At 38.6% G+C, this 18,850-nt stretch overlaps 1 protein-coding gene across 1 annotated transcript in view; it reads right to left on the reverse strand.

Annotated features, from left to right (window-relative positions):
• The window catches only part of LOC148867705 (uncharacterized), an 85,441-nt gene that overhangs the window by 36,712 nt on the left and 29,879 nt on the right, over window positions 1–18,850 (reverse strand). Inside the window, exons 8-14 of the mRNA XM_088981173.1 lie at window positions 14,347–14,441; window positions 14,143–14,258; window positions 13,098–13,201; window positions 12,947–13,024; window positions 12,709–12,787; window positions 12,324–12,492; window positions 5,752–5,822 (exon numbers count right to left, since the gene is read on the reverse strand). Coding sequence (XP_088837299.1) covers window positions 5,752–5,822; window positions 12,324–12,492; window positions 12,709–12,787; window positions 12,947–13,024; window positions 13,098–13,201; window positions 14,143–14,258; window positions 14,347–14,441 — 712 coding nt within the window. The remainder of the gene's footprint in view (window positions 1–5,751; window positions 5,823–12,323; window positions 12,493–12,708; window positions 12,788–12,946; window positions 13,025–13,097; window positions 13,202–14,142; window positions 14,259–14,346; window positions 14,442–18,850) is intronic.

An 18,850-nucleotide genomic window follows, 5' to 3' on the forward strand; every position in this document is an offset into this window, starting at 1 on the left:
AAGGTCTAAAGTTGACTTCAAGCAAGAGAGGAAAATGTTTCTAGAAAGTAATTGTACATGTCATCCTGTGGAATATCTGGGAGGAAAGAAATAGGAGATTATTTGATGAGAGTTACTCTTCCTTGGAGACTCTTAGAGATCATATCCTAGCTAACATTAGCAGTTCGATGGTGAATAGTTAAGTGTTTGAGGGTATCAATCAGAATGACATACAAAGAGATTGAACAGCCCTTCTGTCAACCTCTCGTTTTCACCCTCAGCCTCCCCTGAAAATCACCCCAAAACAAGTTTGTAAGCTCATTCTGAATTTCGATAGCAGCTTTAGGAGGTCTGTAGAGAACAGCCCAAATGCTGGAATAGGAGGTTTGACCCGAAGAGTGAATGGAGATGTGACCTAGGCCTTTTGGCCCTGTAAAGATGGCTGATGCGTCTTAAGCAAAAGCAAGGGCCCTCCCTGAAAGGCCTCAAAATTGCCAAGTCTCATCCGCTCTGTTTCATTGCAGTCAAAGGAGATTAGAGGAATGTTATAAGCTGGGCTTCAGGACAGACTATCGACCCATAGAAACTATCTCATTTGCTGTTAGAAATCAGAGGCCTGGTCTCTTGCTCACAATGCACCTTCAGATGGATTCCTAGAGAATTGAACCATGTGGCTGATAATCTAGCTAAATCTGGGCTGGGAAGGAATTTTTAGAATAGTGATCATACTTTGCCAATGTAGTGGGCTTTGTCTTTTGTGTTTTTGATGACAAGGCTTTGTACATCACATGTATTATACCCCTCTCCTTTTTTGATCTTAATGAAATCTGTTATCTTTTCTCAAAAAAAAAAAAAAAAAAAAAAGAAAAAAACTTCCCTTTAGTCTCGTGTCTGTTAGCAAGTTCACAAAATCTTTGAATTGCTCTATCTCATTCTTTCTGTCCTATTGTATTCTCCAGGATATCGAGATGGAAAAGACAATTGGTGGCGGGCATGAAGCTGGAGGGTTGTATTATCTAGATGGTGGTGAACATAGTTTGCATGGCACCAAGGCAAGGCTAGGCGACTAGGGGGCGCCTTGTCGCCTAGGTGGGCACCTAGGCAATGGATTTTTTATGTTAAAAGCATAGATCCTAGGGTAGTTCCCTAGGTACCATAACCATATTTCTTTAAAATGTATTCATGAATTTCATAAGAAAAGTATAAATTTCATATTAAAGTATAGAAAATCAACATATTCATGAGAAGAAAAGGAAGAAGGAAAATAAAATTCAAAAAATTAAGGGGCTGAACCCTTATTTTTGTTATAGGAAAAGAAGAAAAATAAAAAGTATTAGTAGTAGTAGAAGAAGAAGAAGATGTAGAAGAATATATGGAAGAGGAAAATGTGCTGATTAGATAAAATTTTTAGTTCTTCCTTACTTATTGGTTCAGGTTTCCAAGTCTTCGAAGGTTCAATACAGGCATACAGCATTTAGCAATGTTTGTGTTGATTAAACTCTACTAAATAAGAAAATAATAAAAAGAAATTAGTATATAAACACACAAAATGATTATTATAGTTTAATAATGTCTATTTTATAATTATAATCTCAAAAAGGAATGAATGAAAAAGCATTTTATATTAGGAAGTAGAAAACTGTTAGGCAATTAGGCGAGGCGAGCCTCAAAGGGCGCCTTGTCGGCTTGACAACTATGGTTGTGAATCACAAACAGCTCTACATTCTTCCATTACACTGCTGCAGTCATCCCTCTCTTCCATCTCTCAACAGTCATGTTTCAAATGTTGTGTCTATTCGTGAGTTACAGTTTGAAGTTTTTTTAGCTTAGTAAACATTATCGTGTTTCTTTTGTTCCAAGGGAACATACTAGAGTCTCAAGTCTTTTGAACTTGTTCATTCAGATGTTTGGGGTCCTTGTCCAATTGAGTCTTATAATGGTTTTAAGTATTTTGTTTCCTTTGTTGATGATTTTTCAAAGTTGACTCAGATTTATTTAATGAAATCTCGTACAAAAGTGTTTGATATTTTTCTCTCTTTTTATGCTGAAATAAAGAACCAATTTAGCATCTCCATTAAATATTTTTGTTCTAACAATGCAAAATAATATTTCTAATGCCTGTTTCATATGTTCTTTGAATTTCATGGCATTATACATCAATCATCTCCCTTACTCCACAACAAAATGGAGTGGTTGAGTGGAACAATAGACATTTACTTGATAATGCTTGGGCACTTTTGATTTAGATGTCAATCCCTAAAAAATATTGGAGTAGCGTTCTTACCTCTTGCTTCCTCATTAATCATATGCGATCTTCAGTGTTACGTTTTTTTATTAAGTCATCTTCAGTGTTACGTTGTTCCTCTCCTTTCTCTATTGCCTTTCCTTCTCAATCTTCGTCCCCTTTGTCTCCACATGTTTTTGGTTCTGTTTGTTTCATTCATCACCTAGGTTTGGGTTTGGATAAGTAGGGCACTCGTGCTCTTAAATGTTTGTTATTGGAGTACTCTCGGACCCAAAAAGGGTATAAGTGCTACAACCCCTCTCTTCATCGCTCCTTTGTTCTTCCTGATGTTAGCATTGAGAATTTTCCTTTCTTTTCATCAGTGAAGCCTACTTCTCTTGATAATTTATCCCCAACTCCTCTCCCCTTAACTAGCGGAGCCCACTTGTCCTTTGTCCAAGAGTCAATGCGACCACCAATCCCTAGAGTGTATGCTCACGGCCCTAGTGGTATTGTGCTTTAGCCTATTCCACATTTCCAACTCCATCGACAGATTAGTCTCTTCCTATTGCACTTCACAAAGGTAAGCATGCCTATATTGAACATCCTATCTCTCGTTATGTTTCATTTGCCCATTTATCACCACCCTATCAAAATTTTGTCTCTTTTATCGTCTGTGTTTGTTCCTAGATATCTTCATGATGCTCTCCTCTCTCCAAAATGCAAAAGGGCAATGGATGAGGAATTTCATGCTTTTCAATCTAATCATACTTGGGCACTTAAGAAAAAGGGTATACACAAACCACCTTAAGCATTGTGCAGATGGTTGTAAGTGGGTTTACACTATTAAGCATCATGCAGATGGTAGTGTGGAGAGATATAAAGCACGCTTAGTAGCCAAAGGGTATACACAAACCTATGGAGTTGAGCATACTAATACCTTTTCACCCATAGCTAAAATGGGTTCGGTCCATGTGCTTATGTCTCTGCCTACACACTTTGATTAGCCATTTTTTCAGTTGGATAGTAAAAATGCATTTCTCCACGGTGACCTAGAAGAGGAGGTGTATATGGAATAACCTCCAGGGCATGCTACTCAAGGGAGGAAGGAAAGGTGTGTCGATTAAAGAAAGCAATTTACGGGTTGAAGCATCTCCAAGGGCCTGGTTTGGGATGACATAATGTAGGGTTGATCACTCACTGTTCAATAGAGATTCTACCTCTGGGAAGATTGTGTTGGCAATCTATGTTGATGATATTATTATCACAAGAAGTGATGAGCATGGCATTGAAGAGCTCAAACAGTTCCTACAAAGGTAGTTCAAGACTAAGGACTTGGGGCACTTGAAATATATTTTGGGCATAAAAGCAGCAAGGTCAAAGTGGGGAATCTCTCTCCCTCTCTCTCAAAGAAAGTGTGTGCTTGACTTGTTAGAAAAAAGCTGATCTATTAGAGGCAAAGCCAATGGATTCTCCTATTGATCTGAATGTGAAGACGTCTGATAGTGGGGGGACCCCCTAGCAGACCCTAAAAGATACAAGAGAGTAGTTGGGAAATCGATTTATTTAACCATCACAAGGCCAAACATTTCCTTTAATGTTGGACTATTGAGTCAATTCATGCAAAACCCAAGGACAATCCAATGGAAAGGTATTGTTAGAGTTCTACGTTATTTGAAAGGTGCTCCAAGTCAAGGGTGGTTGTATAAGAAAGGGAGAGAATTCTCCTTGGAGGGATATATAGATGTTGATTGGGTAGGTTCAGTCACAGACAGGAAACCAACAACTGGTTACTGCATGTTTTTTGCAGGAAAGTTAATTACTTGGAAAAGCAAGAAGCAGAATGCAGAGGCTAGGAGTAGTGTTGAGGCCGAGTACAGAGCCATGGCCCACACTACATGTGAGTTGGTATGGTTGAAACAGCTGTTATAAGAAATGGGAATATCAGTCATAACTCCCCTTAAGCTATTTTTTGACAACTAGGCAGCCATTCGTATCTCCTCCAATCCAATGTATCATGAGAGGACTAAACACATAGAGGTAGATTGTGACTTTGTAAGAGAGAAGGTGGTTAGTGGAAAAATCATTAACCCATATGTGAAGTCCAAAGATCAACTAGCAGACCTATTCACCAAAGGTTTGAGTGGTGCTCGGATGAAATATATCTGTAACAAGTTGGAGTTGTATCATATATACGCTCCAACTTGAGGGGGAGTGTTAAAATATTGTGTTCTTCGTAGGGTTATTTTAGTCTTTTCCCTCTCTTTTTTACTTCTGTTTTGTCTCTGTTCTCAAATTATATTGTCAGGGGTAATTGTGTGATTTTTTTCATTATGAATATAAACATATAAAGGCAGCAGTTGACTCTTACTTGACAAAGACTGTTAGCCCTATTCTCTTTGTATTCTTCTTCTCTTCTTCTCTATTGCTTCTCTTCCTGGGTCTATCCCAGGTACTTTTCTGTATTTATTTGATTAACTGCAGGTCTGATAACAATAATGAAAGAAAATATATTAAATAGGAAAAAACCATACATGAGAGGGGTGACAAGCAGTCACTGCCAAGACACTAGGTGACCGCCCTACACAAAACTCAAAACAAAACAACCTAAAATAACGACTTCCTTCAAAACCAATCAACCAACCCCCCTTGTAACTCCTTGCTACTCCAGCAAGAGGATCAACTGGAGCATAAGGAGCCCACATGAAAGATCTGTCCGGGATCTCCTTAATTTTTTTCTAGAAACTGAAAACTAACTAATAAAACATTAATATAATTAAATCTACTCCTATGACAAGTATGACCTGAAAAATGACACCAAAGAAATTAAAAGTTAATTCAAATTGGAAAGGCATAGGAAACTGCCACTGGAGGCCGAGAAATTTGAATAAACTTGATTCTTTCTTCACAATTTCTTTCCCTTTCCCGGAAACTGAATCAAATAATGATAAAAACATTCAATAGACAAACAAAATAGAACACACGACCACTAGAAGCCAAGAAATCGGAAGGAACTTGATTTCTGTCTTCATAATTTCTTTCCCTATTCAATCTGAATCAACTAATGATATAAACATTGTATACAACTATCCAATATACAAATAAAATAGAAAATACAAGGACACACAAAGCTGTCACATGTGAAAAGGGGAGCATAATTTATATTGCCTATATATAAAAGTAAGAGTTTTGTTCCCTTTCATTGGCTCTCCTCACATTTTTTATACCATCATCATCACCCGAGCCTTATCCCTACTATATAGAGTCAGCTACATGGTTCCAATTTCACAATTCCATTCTGTTTAAAGCCATATCCGTTGTTAAATTATGAGTGCTTAAATCATTTTTTACTACTTGGATACATGTTCTTTTTGGTCTACTCCTAGCCCTTCTAGCACCTTCAACTTTCAATTTACACATTTTTATACAAAGCTAAAAAATCAATTTTTTCTGTTCAACTTTTATTTATTAACACAGCATGTTTGAGTTTCAAATAAACATTTGAACAGAATAATCATGAAATATTCCACACTCAAGGTAATACTTACAGATTCACTATGACCAGTCAATGAATGAACTAAGCTACCATCAGCAGCATTCCAAACACAAATTCTGCAATCTGCATCAAAAGAAACAACATTATGAAACAGTAACAGCAATAATGAACAAATGTTACTAAATCTCCAGAATAATGTAATCACAACCAACATACTGCTACCTAAAAATGTCAACCATTGATACAATGGTGAAACTTTTGCAAAGAACTTTGTAATTCTAAACAGTCTACCATTCACAAAGCAGTGTTATTTCCCAACGAGTGGACATAATTACCACCTTGAATCAGCTCAAAATTCTTCTCAAACATGAAAACAAATCATAGCTTTTATCGTATAATAAATTATTTAGTCTACTTATTAGAATTATTTGTACTGTCTATGAGTTTAAATTTATGACCTTATCATGTAGTTTTGATGATTTGGAACATGATAATAATTTAAAAGGTCTACCTATGCATCTTTTATCATTACATAAATAGTATTCTATCTTTTTGCATATTTCACAATGTTTCCACTATGTCTATAATTTTTAGAATATTTTCATACGACATTTCTAACAGTTCCAACAAGTTTTCTATATTTGGATATCCCGACAACAACATTTTAAACCTTGATATTTATCATTCCCTGGATCCCATAGAAAGGTAACTACGAGATTAAAGGACGTTGATCTAATTAACTTAACCCTTCCACCCTTAGAAAGGTGATTCTTTTCCAGGTGGCTAATTTTTTCTCATTTCATGCTCAAGATATGACTGATGGATACAGCCTTCTGAATTGCTTGCTCCAAGGAAGAATCTTTGTTCTCAAGCATTCTAAAATTCTCTCTCCCCCATACAGTCCAAAATATTACCACTGGTATGTTCCATAATATCCCTCTGTGTTCACTCAGGCCTTGCAACTTTACCTTTAAACAGCTCCAACACATTCCACTGGCAGCACCATATGAAAGCTCAGCAGCTTCCAAAAATAAATAAATACCCCAAGCCAAAAATGGCAGTACAGAATTAAGTGGTCTACTGTCTCCCGTTCAAACACATGCCAATGAAAGTACGCCTAATCCTCTCGAGATCACCTTATCCCTTGAGACATTTGCCAAGCCCTGCTGTCCATGCCATAAGGGAGATACTACAGATGGGATGTGAGCAGCCCAAGCCGATACTACATCATTGAAATAAGTGAAGAAAGATTTAACCATGAAGTTCTCTGACTTCAACTTCCATATATGTCTATATTAACTCTTCAGAGTGGCTTAACAAGATTATAGTTGCTGCAATAACCTGGACAATATCTCCCAATCACTTAAGTTTCTATTTTCTTCTAAATGAAGGAGACTGTACCCCCACTAATACCTCATACTGATCGCCTAGCCGAACTTCCCTGCTTTGAGAGGTAATAAACAGGGAAGATAAAGCTTCCATTAAAACCCTCTTGTGTACCACTAATCCATCCAAAAACGTGTTTTGTTTGCCTTGCCCACCTTCATTTTTACCCCTTTTATAAAATCATTGTCAAAGCCTATAATGCGCTTCTGCGTTAAGAACCCAAGAGTTAAATAACCAATACCTGGGTCCCAATCAAAATTTCTTGTTCCACATCCTTATCCACAAATATTCTGATTCCATAGTCAAACACCAATGCCACTTTCCCAACAAAGCTCTGCTTATCCCCTTTAGCATTCTCAAAACTCAAATCTCCTGCTAGTATCGGCTTGCATATCAGTTTCAGTCAACCAGGTGAAATTTCTTCTCCTCAACCAACCCCTCGTAAAAATTCTTTCCAACCTTGTTTCCACTCCTGTTTTATATGTTTTCTTTATGTATTCTAATTGGAGTCAATAGGCTTTTCAAAACATTTAGTTTCTTTTGAACTTCAAGTTTGTGCAAAGAACCCCCTGCACTTTTAAAGCACTATCAATAATCATATTTCTGCTACATTTTTTATGAATAAAGTTAAAATTTCATTGATATCATAAATAATAGGTAACCATTACAAGCAATGTTCAGAGAACCGGAGAAGGGAGAAGTTCACGGGAAAAGAGGTTCAACCGGGGTTGAACCGTGATGATGTCGTGTGTGTGAGTGTATATATATATATATATTATGGGTTATATAAATACTATAAAAAATATATTTTATAACTTTTAATATGCTTAAATATGGTGGATGGATGGCAAATTCCTTAAGTTTTAAAGCAAATGACCAAGGTTCAAGTCTCTTAATTTACATTTCTTTAAAATATGTGTAATAAAGTAATATATACAATAAAGAGTCATTAAATACCACAAGTAAAGAAGTGGATTGTAGTAATTAAGCAATATATGAAAAAAGAAGTCATGGGATCAAGTCTTCTCACAGTCCTTTTCTAGTTAAACCGAACAGTCAGCCGGTTTTCACCGGATTTTTAGACAACAGTTCTTGGTGTGTGATCAAACCAGCCAGGGCCCCAGATCACGGTTCAATTGGTCCAAACGGTCGGTCCGGTCTGGTTTTCTGAACACTGGTTACAAGTGTCCCAAAGAGAGGCGTGAGGTGCAGTTTCACTCTTGGAGAAAAAAAAAAAACAGAAAGATTTACAACAGTGCCCAAAACAACCATCCCTCATTACCCCTTGCTTGGCTAAAAAATCAACAAAAAAAATTAGCTTCCCTCCCCACTCATTGTATAACTAGATTCATATGTTGTGTTAGTCATTTGAACTTATTGATTTCATCTCTATAGCAGGTTCTCCACATTCATTTCTTTTCCTATCTGGACACCTTGTAATGCTGCATAAAATCCAGCTTTCAACGAGTCTCCATTCCCAACCTGTCCTGAATAGAGTGCTATTAGATTCCCTTCCTTATCTCTTATGGCCCCTCCAATTCCGGAAGGACCTAGGTTGCCTTGACTATCTCCACAAAAGTTTAGTTTCAAAAAATCTTCAAAAGGAGGTACCCAAGCCAACCTTGTTTTAACTTTCTGCACTAAGCTTGAAGCCACTGAGTACCAGTTCCTCCAAATATCATCAAAGGAGTATTGTCTAAACAGATCCAAAGTTAGTAACCAATGTATAAATCTTTTATTTTTATTTTTTTTTGATAAATGAGTGAAATTTTATTAAACCAGCAAATAAGAGTTACATGCAACCCGTGGAAAGGCACGAGATGCGACCTTTCCTTTAAAACTAATTACAGAATTATAAGTACAAATGAATTTACACTGAAGCCCAAAATAAAGTATCTCGGGAAACCCCTTGTTTTGCAAGTGAATCAGCCCATGAGTTTGCTGATCTGCCTACCCACTGAACTCTGACTGTCATATTCCTTGTTAACCATTTAACCGTTTTGAGAAGATCTCTAAAACCCCAAATAACAATGTTTGGATCCTTCAGCCAACCCACTATCACCTGGGAATCCCCTTCAATAATCAAATGCTCTATGCCTAGCTGATTTGCAAGCTGGATTCCTTGTACAGCAGCCAGTAATTCGGCCCTTAAAGAGTCTCCCACACCCGCAGGACCTGAGTACAAAGATATGACGTTACTATCTTTGTTTCTCAGCACTACTCCTATGCCTGAAGATCTGGATTTCCCCGGCTACTTCCATCAAAGTTCAGCTTGATAAACTCCTCCCCTGGTGGCATCCATTCAACCCCATATCTGTCCTTCCTGGTAGAAGTATTAGCCACTGCTAACCAACTTCTCCAATATGTCATCAAAAGAGTATGCGTCAAAGATCTTTAGAGTTTTCAGCCACTGAATTGCCCTTGTCAAAATACATTCTTGTTCCAAGCATTTCTTTCTTCCCACAAGGTCCAAATCAAGGTTCAAAATATTGATACGCCCAATATGCCAGTAGGGGCATATCGGGCATTTCGATACTTGTTTTTTTATTGTTTTTTTAATTTTTTTTCAAAACTGGTTCAGGGGAGCCGGTCTAGGACCTCTATATCCCCTAAACCGGTCAGACCCCCAATACACCCACTGTAGGGGCGTATCGGAAGGATCCCGGAACGATACGTATTGGCCGATACGAGCCGATATGTAACGATACTTTGAACCTTGGTCCAAATTACTACTGCTCTAGTGCAACTCCACATTAATCTTCCCTTCTCTTCTTCCAAGCAAAAGTTAATAAATAAAACAACATCTTGATCTCCATTGGCACATTCCACCTACACCCAAACAAAGAGAAAAACTAGTCCCAAATATCTATAATGAAGGAACAGGGAATTAGTAAGTGGTAACAAGATTTACCATTAGGTTTACAAAGAGTACACCAATTTGGAGAAATACACAGATAAGGTCTCTCCTTTAGCAAGTAATCTAGAGTCTTAACTTTCCCATATACTACTTCCCACAAAGCCTTAATTTTAGGGGGAATCAACTGACACTAAACTTCTTTACAAGGAAATGGATAGGGGCAGGGAGACTAGCAAAGTGCATTGAAGAAAGAGGCACAAGAAAAGACGCTTTTAGGACTTGAGCACCAAATTTTTATATATGAATTCGAAGGTTCTAAGCAAACTCTCTCAAGAAGAAGTAAAAGCTCTGACAATCAAGTGGCTTCATCATCCATCAGTTCCCTTCGAAAGCCAAAATCCCATTTATGACCCAAAGGAACAATGGGAGGGACTAGGAAATTCCCAATCACCACATTTTGTACAAGGAAATGGAATACAGAGTAGGGAACAAGTCTTTAAGGGGTCGATCACCAAGCCAAATGTCTACCCAAAAACGAGTTAATTCCCTAAACAAACATCATACCTCACAAACATGAGGAATTGTGGAAGGACGCTATGGATTCATTTCCAAGGTGTTACAAAGTCACCTGACATGATACACCAGCATCCCAACCACTCTCCAAACTCCCATCAATAATAACCATTGCCTCATGCCACAAGTTTTCCCTCTCCAATGACCATCTCTGTAGTCACTTCCCTAAAGGAGTTATTTTTTCCTCACATTCCCTAAAGGAGTTGTATACTTTTTCACTTTTGCGTATAACCACCCATTTGACTAAGTGGTCATTGCTTGGCTCTCCCAATTCCCAAAGGAAATTCCTCGTATTTTTTTCTAGTTTCTTTTCTCCCCTAGGTGAAATCCTAAACACAAAGAGGAAGTGGATTGGTAGGTTAGGCAAAGTTGATTTTATTAAAGTAATCCTACCTCCCAACAAGATATAATAACTCTTCCACGCAACCAATCTTCTTTCACATCTTTCTACAACTAGGCTCTAGAAACTACTTTCCTTAGGGTTGCCACCTAAAGGGAGATCTAAATAGGTCAGAAGCCAAGAGGTGATGATACAATCCAAGCAATCCGCAACCCGATTTAGAGCATTATCCTCCATATTAATCCCTGCTACACAGCTTTTGTCTAAATTAATTTTCAAGTTTCAGATCCTTCACAACTTTTTGATCAATTCTCTTAGTTTCCTTGCCCTTCTAATGTCTCCCCCTCCACAAAAAATGATGATATCATTTGCAAATTGGAGGTGAGTAACTAGGACATTGTTTCTGCCCACTCTCCAACCCTTAAAATCATCTTCCCTATTTAAGAGAAGAGCCTACTAAAAAACATCAACCACAAAGGAAAAAAAGGAAGGGTGAGAGGGGATCACCTTGCCTTAACCCTCTACAAGTTGGAAAGAAGACTCTCTCCAATCCATTAACAAGGATGGAAAAATGGCAGGACCAGATACAACCAAATATCCAATTGCGCCATCTTTCCCCAAATCCATATTGCTGCATCACCTCTATCGAGAAGCTCCAATCCACCAAGTCAAATGCCTTCTCCAAGTCAAATTTGCACACAAATCCATCCTTCCTAGGATTTCTTCATTTCCTCTACACATTCATTGGCTATAAGGATTTGATCAATTATCTGTCTCCCTTGAACAAAGGTTCCATGATACTAGCTGATGAGAGAGGTCAATACTGTTTTAATTCTCAAGGATAGGACCTTAGCAACTATTTTGTAGATACTAGTCACAAGACTAACGGGTCGAAAATCCTTAGGATGGCTAGCATCAGATTTTTTTGGAAATAAAGCCATGAAAATTGCATTAATTCTAGGGCTTATAACATGTGCGTTCAAGCATTCCCTAAAAATCTCAAATACATCATCTTTCAGCACTTCCCAACAATCCTGATAGAAAGCTATTGTACAACCATCCAGACCCGGTGCTTTAGATCTATCCATGGACAAGACTGCCATCTTTATTTCCTCTTCCTCAAAATCCCTTTTTATCCACCTTGCTACTACTTCTAGTGCCATCCATTCTAACCCTTTTATCCTCATTCTTTCATCTAAGGGTCTTCTGTAAAAAGATTTGAAGTGGTCCACAAAGATTCTAGTTATCTCATACTGATTAGATGCCATTTCTGCATTTCTGCTACATTTTTTCGGATATGTTGTCTCTTAACTGCCAAAGACTCTGTTCTATATAATGTTTCCGGCCTAATAACCATTATATAGTATTTATCTTTTAGCCCCATAGATCACACTTCTTAAAATATTTCTATAAATGGCATAACAGTCTATCTTGATAAATTTTAAAACGCAAATACATGGTGCCTCACCCATGATAGCAGCAAGCACAAAGCGGTTATCCAGGCTCCATACAATCATGTTAACACCACGAGGAGTGGGAAGAAATCTCTGGCGTGGGCCTCCACGAGGAGGTTGAGGAGGCATTGGCGGAGGTGGAACTTTAAGATGATATGCACGTGTCCAGCGTCCAGCTTTGCCCTAAAATAAAAACAATAATACAGAAAGAAACAGAAATCATAATCATGATATTTTATTTATGTGGTTTAATAAATACATTTAAGTGCATCAGAAGTTGAGTGCAATAGTATCTCAAAGGAAACGTTTCATAAGAAACATTATTATCCAACTAAATATATATAAATAAATAGGAAGCAATCAAATCATAGTGGGAATTCATCTTCAAGATTGGCTCACATGAGATCTACGTGATCTTGGAACCCAAATAATAGCACTGCCATCACGAGAACAGGTAACTATGTTGTCATGAGAAAACCTGGAAATACATGGATACAAAAAAACATTGTTCGTCAACATAACTTTCAACAATAGATTACAAGAATTGCTGCTCATGCACTTAGACAAATCAGTGCTCAAAATTGCCAGAAATAGTAGTTACACAGTATTACAGAGTCAAAGGAGAATACCAACATACCAGGAATTTTTGAATTTTGGAATATTTTCTTCCTTTGATATGTCAGTTGTTGAAAATTTAGACGCCACAGAACAGCCACTGCATGGTAGATCAGCAAGAAGATCAGTATGTAAGACCATGATAAATTGTTTGTTATCCACAACAACCCAACCTGAATTGCACATAATTGACATCATTTTCATGGCCAGATAGCACATCAATCTCATGATTCGGTTGCTCTGAGTCATCTGTGTTTGATTTACACGCATTCCACACCTGCAAGTAACTGTTCTTGTTAAATGGATCCATTCATTCACAGCCAAATCTCAATAATAAGGTTTGAACAAAAATTCTCAAATTCCCGAGGTTTACATCCAATGTGGGAGGCAATGATACTAATGTATATTAGAAGCTCGGTTTGGGGAAGAGCTTAGGAAGATTACTTTTTTTTTATATGTCAGGACTCAGGAAGGCTACTAATTAAATGTGTACAAGACCATTACCCAATGTTCATCCCAGCTATCTGGGGTCTTCAAAGAGGTGGACTGGATGTGGTCCTAAGTCCTAACCTTGAGTGTTTTTTACAATTTACACAAGGTGGCTGCTCTCAGACTTGAACCGACATTGTCACACTTGACAGCCAGAGAACCATCACAACAAGTAATCACCCCTTACTAAATAAAGATGTGTATGATAACTACTTTTCTGTAGCAAAATAAAAAATTTTATTAAGAGAAAAAGAAGATTGCAACAAAGGTGGCTGCTCTCAGACTTGAACCCACATTGTCACACTTGACAGCCAGAGAACCATCACAACAAGTAATCACCCCTTACTAAATAAAGATGTGTATGATAACTACTTTTCCGTAGAAAAATAAATAAAAAAATTATTAAGAGAAAAAGAAGATTGCAACAAAGGTGACAAGAAACCACCTAAGAGAAAAAAGAAAGCCACTAACAGAACCAGCTTCAACCCTAAACCACTCAGACCAAACAAAATCATCTCAACTCAAACCAAATATGCCAACAATCACTCAACCTCATCAAACTCGCCCTCAGCATCTGAACCCTCCGAATCTTTTGAACCATTTCCTTTCTTTATTCTAGACACCAGCTCCAAAAAGGATTTTCTTGCATACTCCTCACCCAAAAAAAAAATAATCCCAACGATTGTTCTTTATAACTACATAACTAAAAGCAAAAGCATTTAGACATACCCTTGCATAAGTGTCTGAGCTACCAGTGACAAAAACGGTTCCACTAGCATTGAATGCACAGCACAATATCTGATGGTTCTGCGGACCACTGCTTGATGATGGAGCATTGTTCTTTCCTGCGATCAGTTTCATTATCCCTGTGTAACTTCTAAACCCAAACCCCAGGAAAGAAATATAAAACACCATATATGCTAACAAACTAACCAACTATCACATCTGGAGGCTTTGGAAGATAAATTCGTGGACTAAAGTTGGAATTCCTAGCATCCCAGATCCGACATGTTCCATCATCTGATGACCTACAAGAGGCAAAAAAGAGAAGAAATGCAGAACAAATTATTAAAGCACAAAGCATCAAGTAAATCCAGATCTCAATGCAGGTAATTAGATAGCTCAAGAGTGGATGGTAGGTAGCTATCACCAACTCACATATACAAAAAGGAAAAGGCAAGCGGCAATCCCATATTCATGCAGGAAACAATATATAAGAAATGAAGGGAGGAGTTAGGTAGCTATCACCAACTTAACTAAAAGAAATCCTCATTGTACATAACCTGGGGTCACCCAAAACAAAACAAAAAATAGAATAAAATAAAATAAAAAATAAAAAGAAACAATAGGAACAGAAGCCCCCATCATCAATATTTCTTGATCCTGCTTAGTTGGTAAGCCTTAATACACCCCTTTTTAATTCTAGCTTTGACTTTCGCTCCCTTCCTCTTCTACATCCTCTTAAGTTTGTTACATGAACCTGCTCCACAGAGACCTTTCAACCAAGAGAAATATATGAACCAACTGACAATTATTTGATCCCTTTACTTTTTTCAGGTCCAATAGAATTTTTCATTTAGTTCCATCCTCTTTTACCAATCCATCCTTGTCCACCTCCAATCCCTTCCTCCCCAAGTCTCTGCCCAGCATACATTCCTTCATCAGGTATTTTCACAATCCTGTCTTTCTTTTTTTTGTTTTTTCTTTTTTGATAGGTAATAGAACTTTTATTAAGATTAAAAGAGACAATACAAAAGATACACACCAAAAGCTTCGCACAAAGACGGGCAAGATGCAACCTCAAGAAACAAGAAGGAGAAAATACAATTGAGCCCAAAATAATTGATTCTTATGCATCCCTTGCTTAGCTAAACAATCTGCTACCCCATTTGCCAATCTTCTTTCCCATTGAAGCTTTACTACCATGCTTGTGGTTAGCCACTTGAATCTTCGCAAATAATCTTTTTGATAGGTATTTTCATACTCCGGTCCAAATGTTAACAATAAAAAGAACACAAATAGTTCTCCAAAAAAATAAAAAAATTTGGTTTTTCCAGCTTTATTATTACCCTCCCAACAATAAATGCAGAAGCAGAGGTGGTGAATGGATTATGCTAACCTTAAAGAAGAGGTCACATTTCATGCCTCTACTTAGGCTGTTTGTATGCTCACACTGTTTCACTATTGATAACAATTCCATTCATTTATCAAAAAAATGGATTATGCTATCCTGAAATCAAGCTGAGAATAGATAATCATGCATTGGATAAAGCCTATAACTGATGAGATTTATGATTGATTTAAGCATTTGTTAGGAACACAGAGGGAGCTGTGATAAGCCAGCTTATACAACACGTGTATTCAAGAAAGAAGAAAGGAAGCCATGTGACAAATTGGAACAGATTACCTGAAAATCGTAACTACCAATCTTGAATAAAGCCTATAACTGACCATCTAATAAAGAGAAGAGGGAAATCAAATTTCCATCACTCTCTCTCTCTGAATAATAGGAGTCTCGCCCCCTCGAAGCGGTTACTCTAACAGAGGCTAACAGCATTGCCATAGACTGACAAACAGTCCAAAAATATGGATTACTTTAGGCTCTGTTTTTTGCAGTGCAAATGAAATTTGTACTGTTGTAAATGCATGGGAGCGTAAATGGTCTGAATGTAAATTCTGGTATATTTTTGTTTGATGTTTGACTTTGTTTGTGAGGAAGAAAGTGAACTAAAATGACACAGTCCCACTTTATATGAAAGAGAAGAAAAGCAGTGTGGCTTTTTGTTTGGAACTAAGGTAGTAAAATGATGTGATCCCCACTTTGTATGAGAAGATATTAAGGTAGGAAGAAGCTGGTATAAATTTTGAATACATTATTGAGGTACAAAACTTGCACGGCCAATGAGACAAAAAGTATAAAATTTGCATCATGTAAGACCGTAAGATTGCAAATAATAATTATAAACAAACATATGCAAGTACAAACCAAGTGAATTTTGCATCGGTCCAGATTAGACTGCAAATGAAGTAAAGGTGGACAAATGGATAAAGAGCAGGGGGCGGATCAAGTTGGGTGTATGGAAGGGTTGGGGGATGACCAGTGAGGACACCATAAAATCCAGTAGGTAAAAGAAAATAATAAGAGAGTGAAAGGATGATAATATTGATTCTGTTTTCAACTTTTCTTCTAATAAGTTTTACAGTTATAAATCAAAACGAAAAAAAACAAAAGAGTGGGAATACAAAAAGACAACACAAGTGATATGATACTTCTGTGCTTGTGCATTCAATACCTTGCAAGCATGTTCACCCAATGCTTCACCTGCTGCCATATGATACTTCTGTGTCCAACACCATTTGCCTTGATGAGCGATTTTAGGGGGCCTGCCTTTAATGACTCTTGGCTTGGCTAGTTCAGATGATCCATGAACACTTAAGATCAGATGAGAGAAGAAAGGATTGGGTGGGTCTAGGTTAAAGAGTTCATTCAGGTTGGTTCCTAAAAAGAGCCAATGAACTTGCCCACCCAATTGCAAGAAGTTGGTAGGTAGATCTTAAGTTGTACAGAGGATGCCCGATCCAACCTCCTATGAATAGGAATGCAAGTGTTGTGTATTCCAGAAGGCCTGAAGCGGAGAGGGTGGGCTTCCTTCGCTTTTAACCTTCAGGGTGGAAGAAGCCCCTGGCTTGAAGGATTGTCATCTTTCTGCCCTGTGTAATCAGGTGCCCTGCTTTAAGCATTACCCTGAAGTTTTGGTGTCCAGCTCGACTGCCCTTCAACAAGTAGCTTTGGAAGTAGGGAGTGGGAGCTGGGAGAAGAGGGTGGTCGTAGTGGCAGACAGGGTGATAGAAGATTGGACGAAAGTTTTAGAAGTAATTGCAGAGAGGTTGGGATTAGATGAAGATGTCATGCTGCTGCCTTTTGCTGAAAACAAAGCTTTATTAGATACTGGAGATAAGAAACTGATCTTCAGTACTTTCCTTGTAGAAGGAAGTTTGATTCAGGCCCAGATTTGAGCTCCAGATTGTAACGAAGTTGAATCTAGAGCCGGCAGCTTCTTGATTAAATTTCTCGGTCTTCCTTTCAACCTTTCGAATGATCAAATACTGAGGAAAATTGTTAAGAGTGTTGGGTGGAGTTCTGTTGAAGGTTAACTTAAGAAACTTGAGAGCTGTGGAACTTAAGGTTGCTGGGATCAAGCCGGAGAACTTGCCGCGTGCCTTCGAAGTTCTCTTAGAAGGTGCTTGATACAAGGTCTGGTTAGCTTCAGAAGATGAAGCCTTGCTTTGGGGAAGACGAACAGAGGTTGAAGGAACTGACGAGCTTGCAGGTTGGTGTACAAGTGGCCTTCAGGGCTGGCGATAAAGCCTGGCGCATGTGGGCAAAATACAAAGGAAGGGGAACAGTCGCAAGGGTGCCCCAAGTCTCAAAGCTTTCCCTTTAAGGCTTCTAATTCAAGGTTGGAGTACACGTGGCCTTCAGGGGCTGGCGGGAAAGCCTGGCGCATGTGGGCGAAATACAGAGGAAGGGGAACAGCCGCAGGGGTGCCCCGAGTCTCAAAGCTTTCCCTTTAAGGCTTCTAATTCAAATATTTTCGAAGAGGGGTTGTTTAAAGAGGGCAGCCTGTCCTATGCTGACGTGGCTAAAATGGGAAAGAGTCGTTTGTGCTCAAAGTCTTTCTCTAAACCGGCTTTAAAAAAGGTTGGGCCAGACGGGTCAATGGGTGAGCCTTCACTTGGTTTTAAAAGCCCATGTGACAACTTAAGTCATCACGTGGGGCGAAGCAGGCTTGGCAAGATGATAGATGGCAACATTCATCTATCATCGTCCAGGTCTTGCCCTCTCGACTGTGGAGGGGCTAAGTTGGCGAGCAAAGTAGAAGGACGCCGTCCTCTGTGCTGGGTCCGACGGACAGCCGGCGACGCGCAAAAACTCAACACTTCTGATCATCTGAACCCACGCTATTCGAGAGGTAGTACAGAAGAGAAGGAAGAGGTCAACCATGGTTGGTTAAGCTGCGGCTTAGATTCTGAATATGATGAAAGTTCGGAAGCCTGTGGAAGTTTAGGCAGTGCGGCAGATGAAGCTCCTTCTAAAGTTCAAAACAGGGATCCTTTTAGCCTGGATTGTTTATTCTTAGGGGATTCGATGGGGGAGGGAAAGGAGGAAGGGGAGGAGAGGGTGAATGATCTTAACCCAATTCTGGTTGAGCCCCCCCTAGTTCTAGTGCTTTGCAAGAGGCCGAAAAGGAGGTAGCTCGGGTCTTCTTAGAGCCGAACAAGGGTACCTCACAAGGAGGTACATACTTGGGTACAGAAAGGGGTCATTGTGTTGATACGACGACAGGGATTTTCTTCCCCCAACTCTGGGAGACAGAGTGCTCTAATTTCTCAAAAAAGAAAGTGACTACCACTCCTTCGCCTTTGCTCTCTCCTC

Source organism: Nelumbo lutea, chromosome 3, assembly GCF_056320005.1.
Source record: "Nelumbo lutea isolate HS-2025 chromosome 3, American lotus-T2T, whole genome shotgun sequence".
NCBI lineage: Eukaryota > Viridiplantae > Streptophyta > Magnoliopsida > Proteales > Nelumbonaceae > Nelumbo > Nelumbo lutea.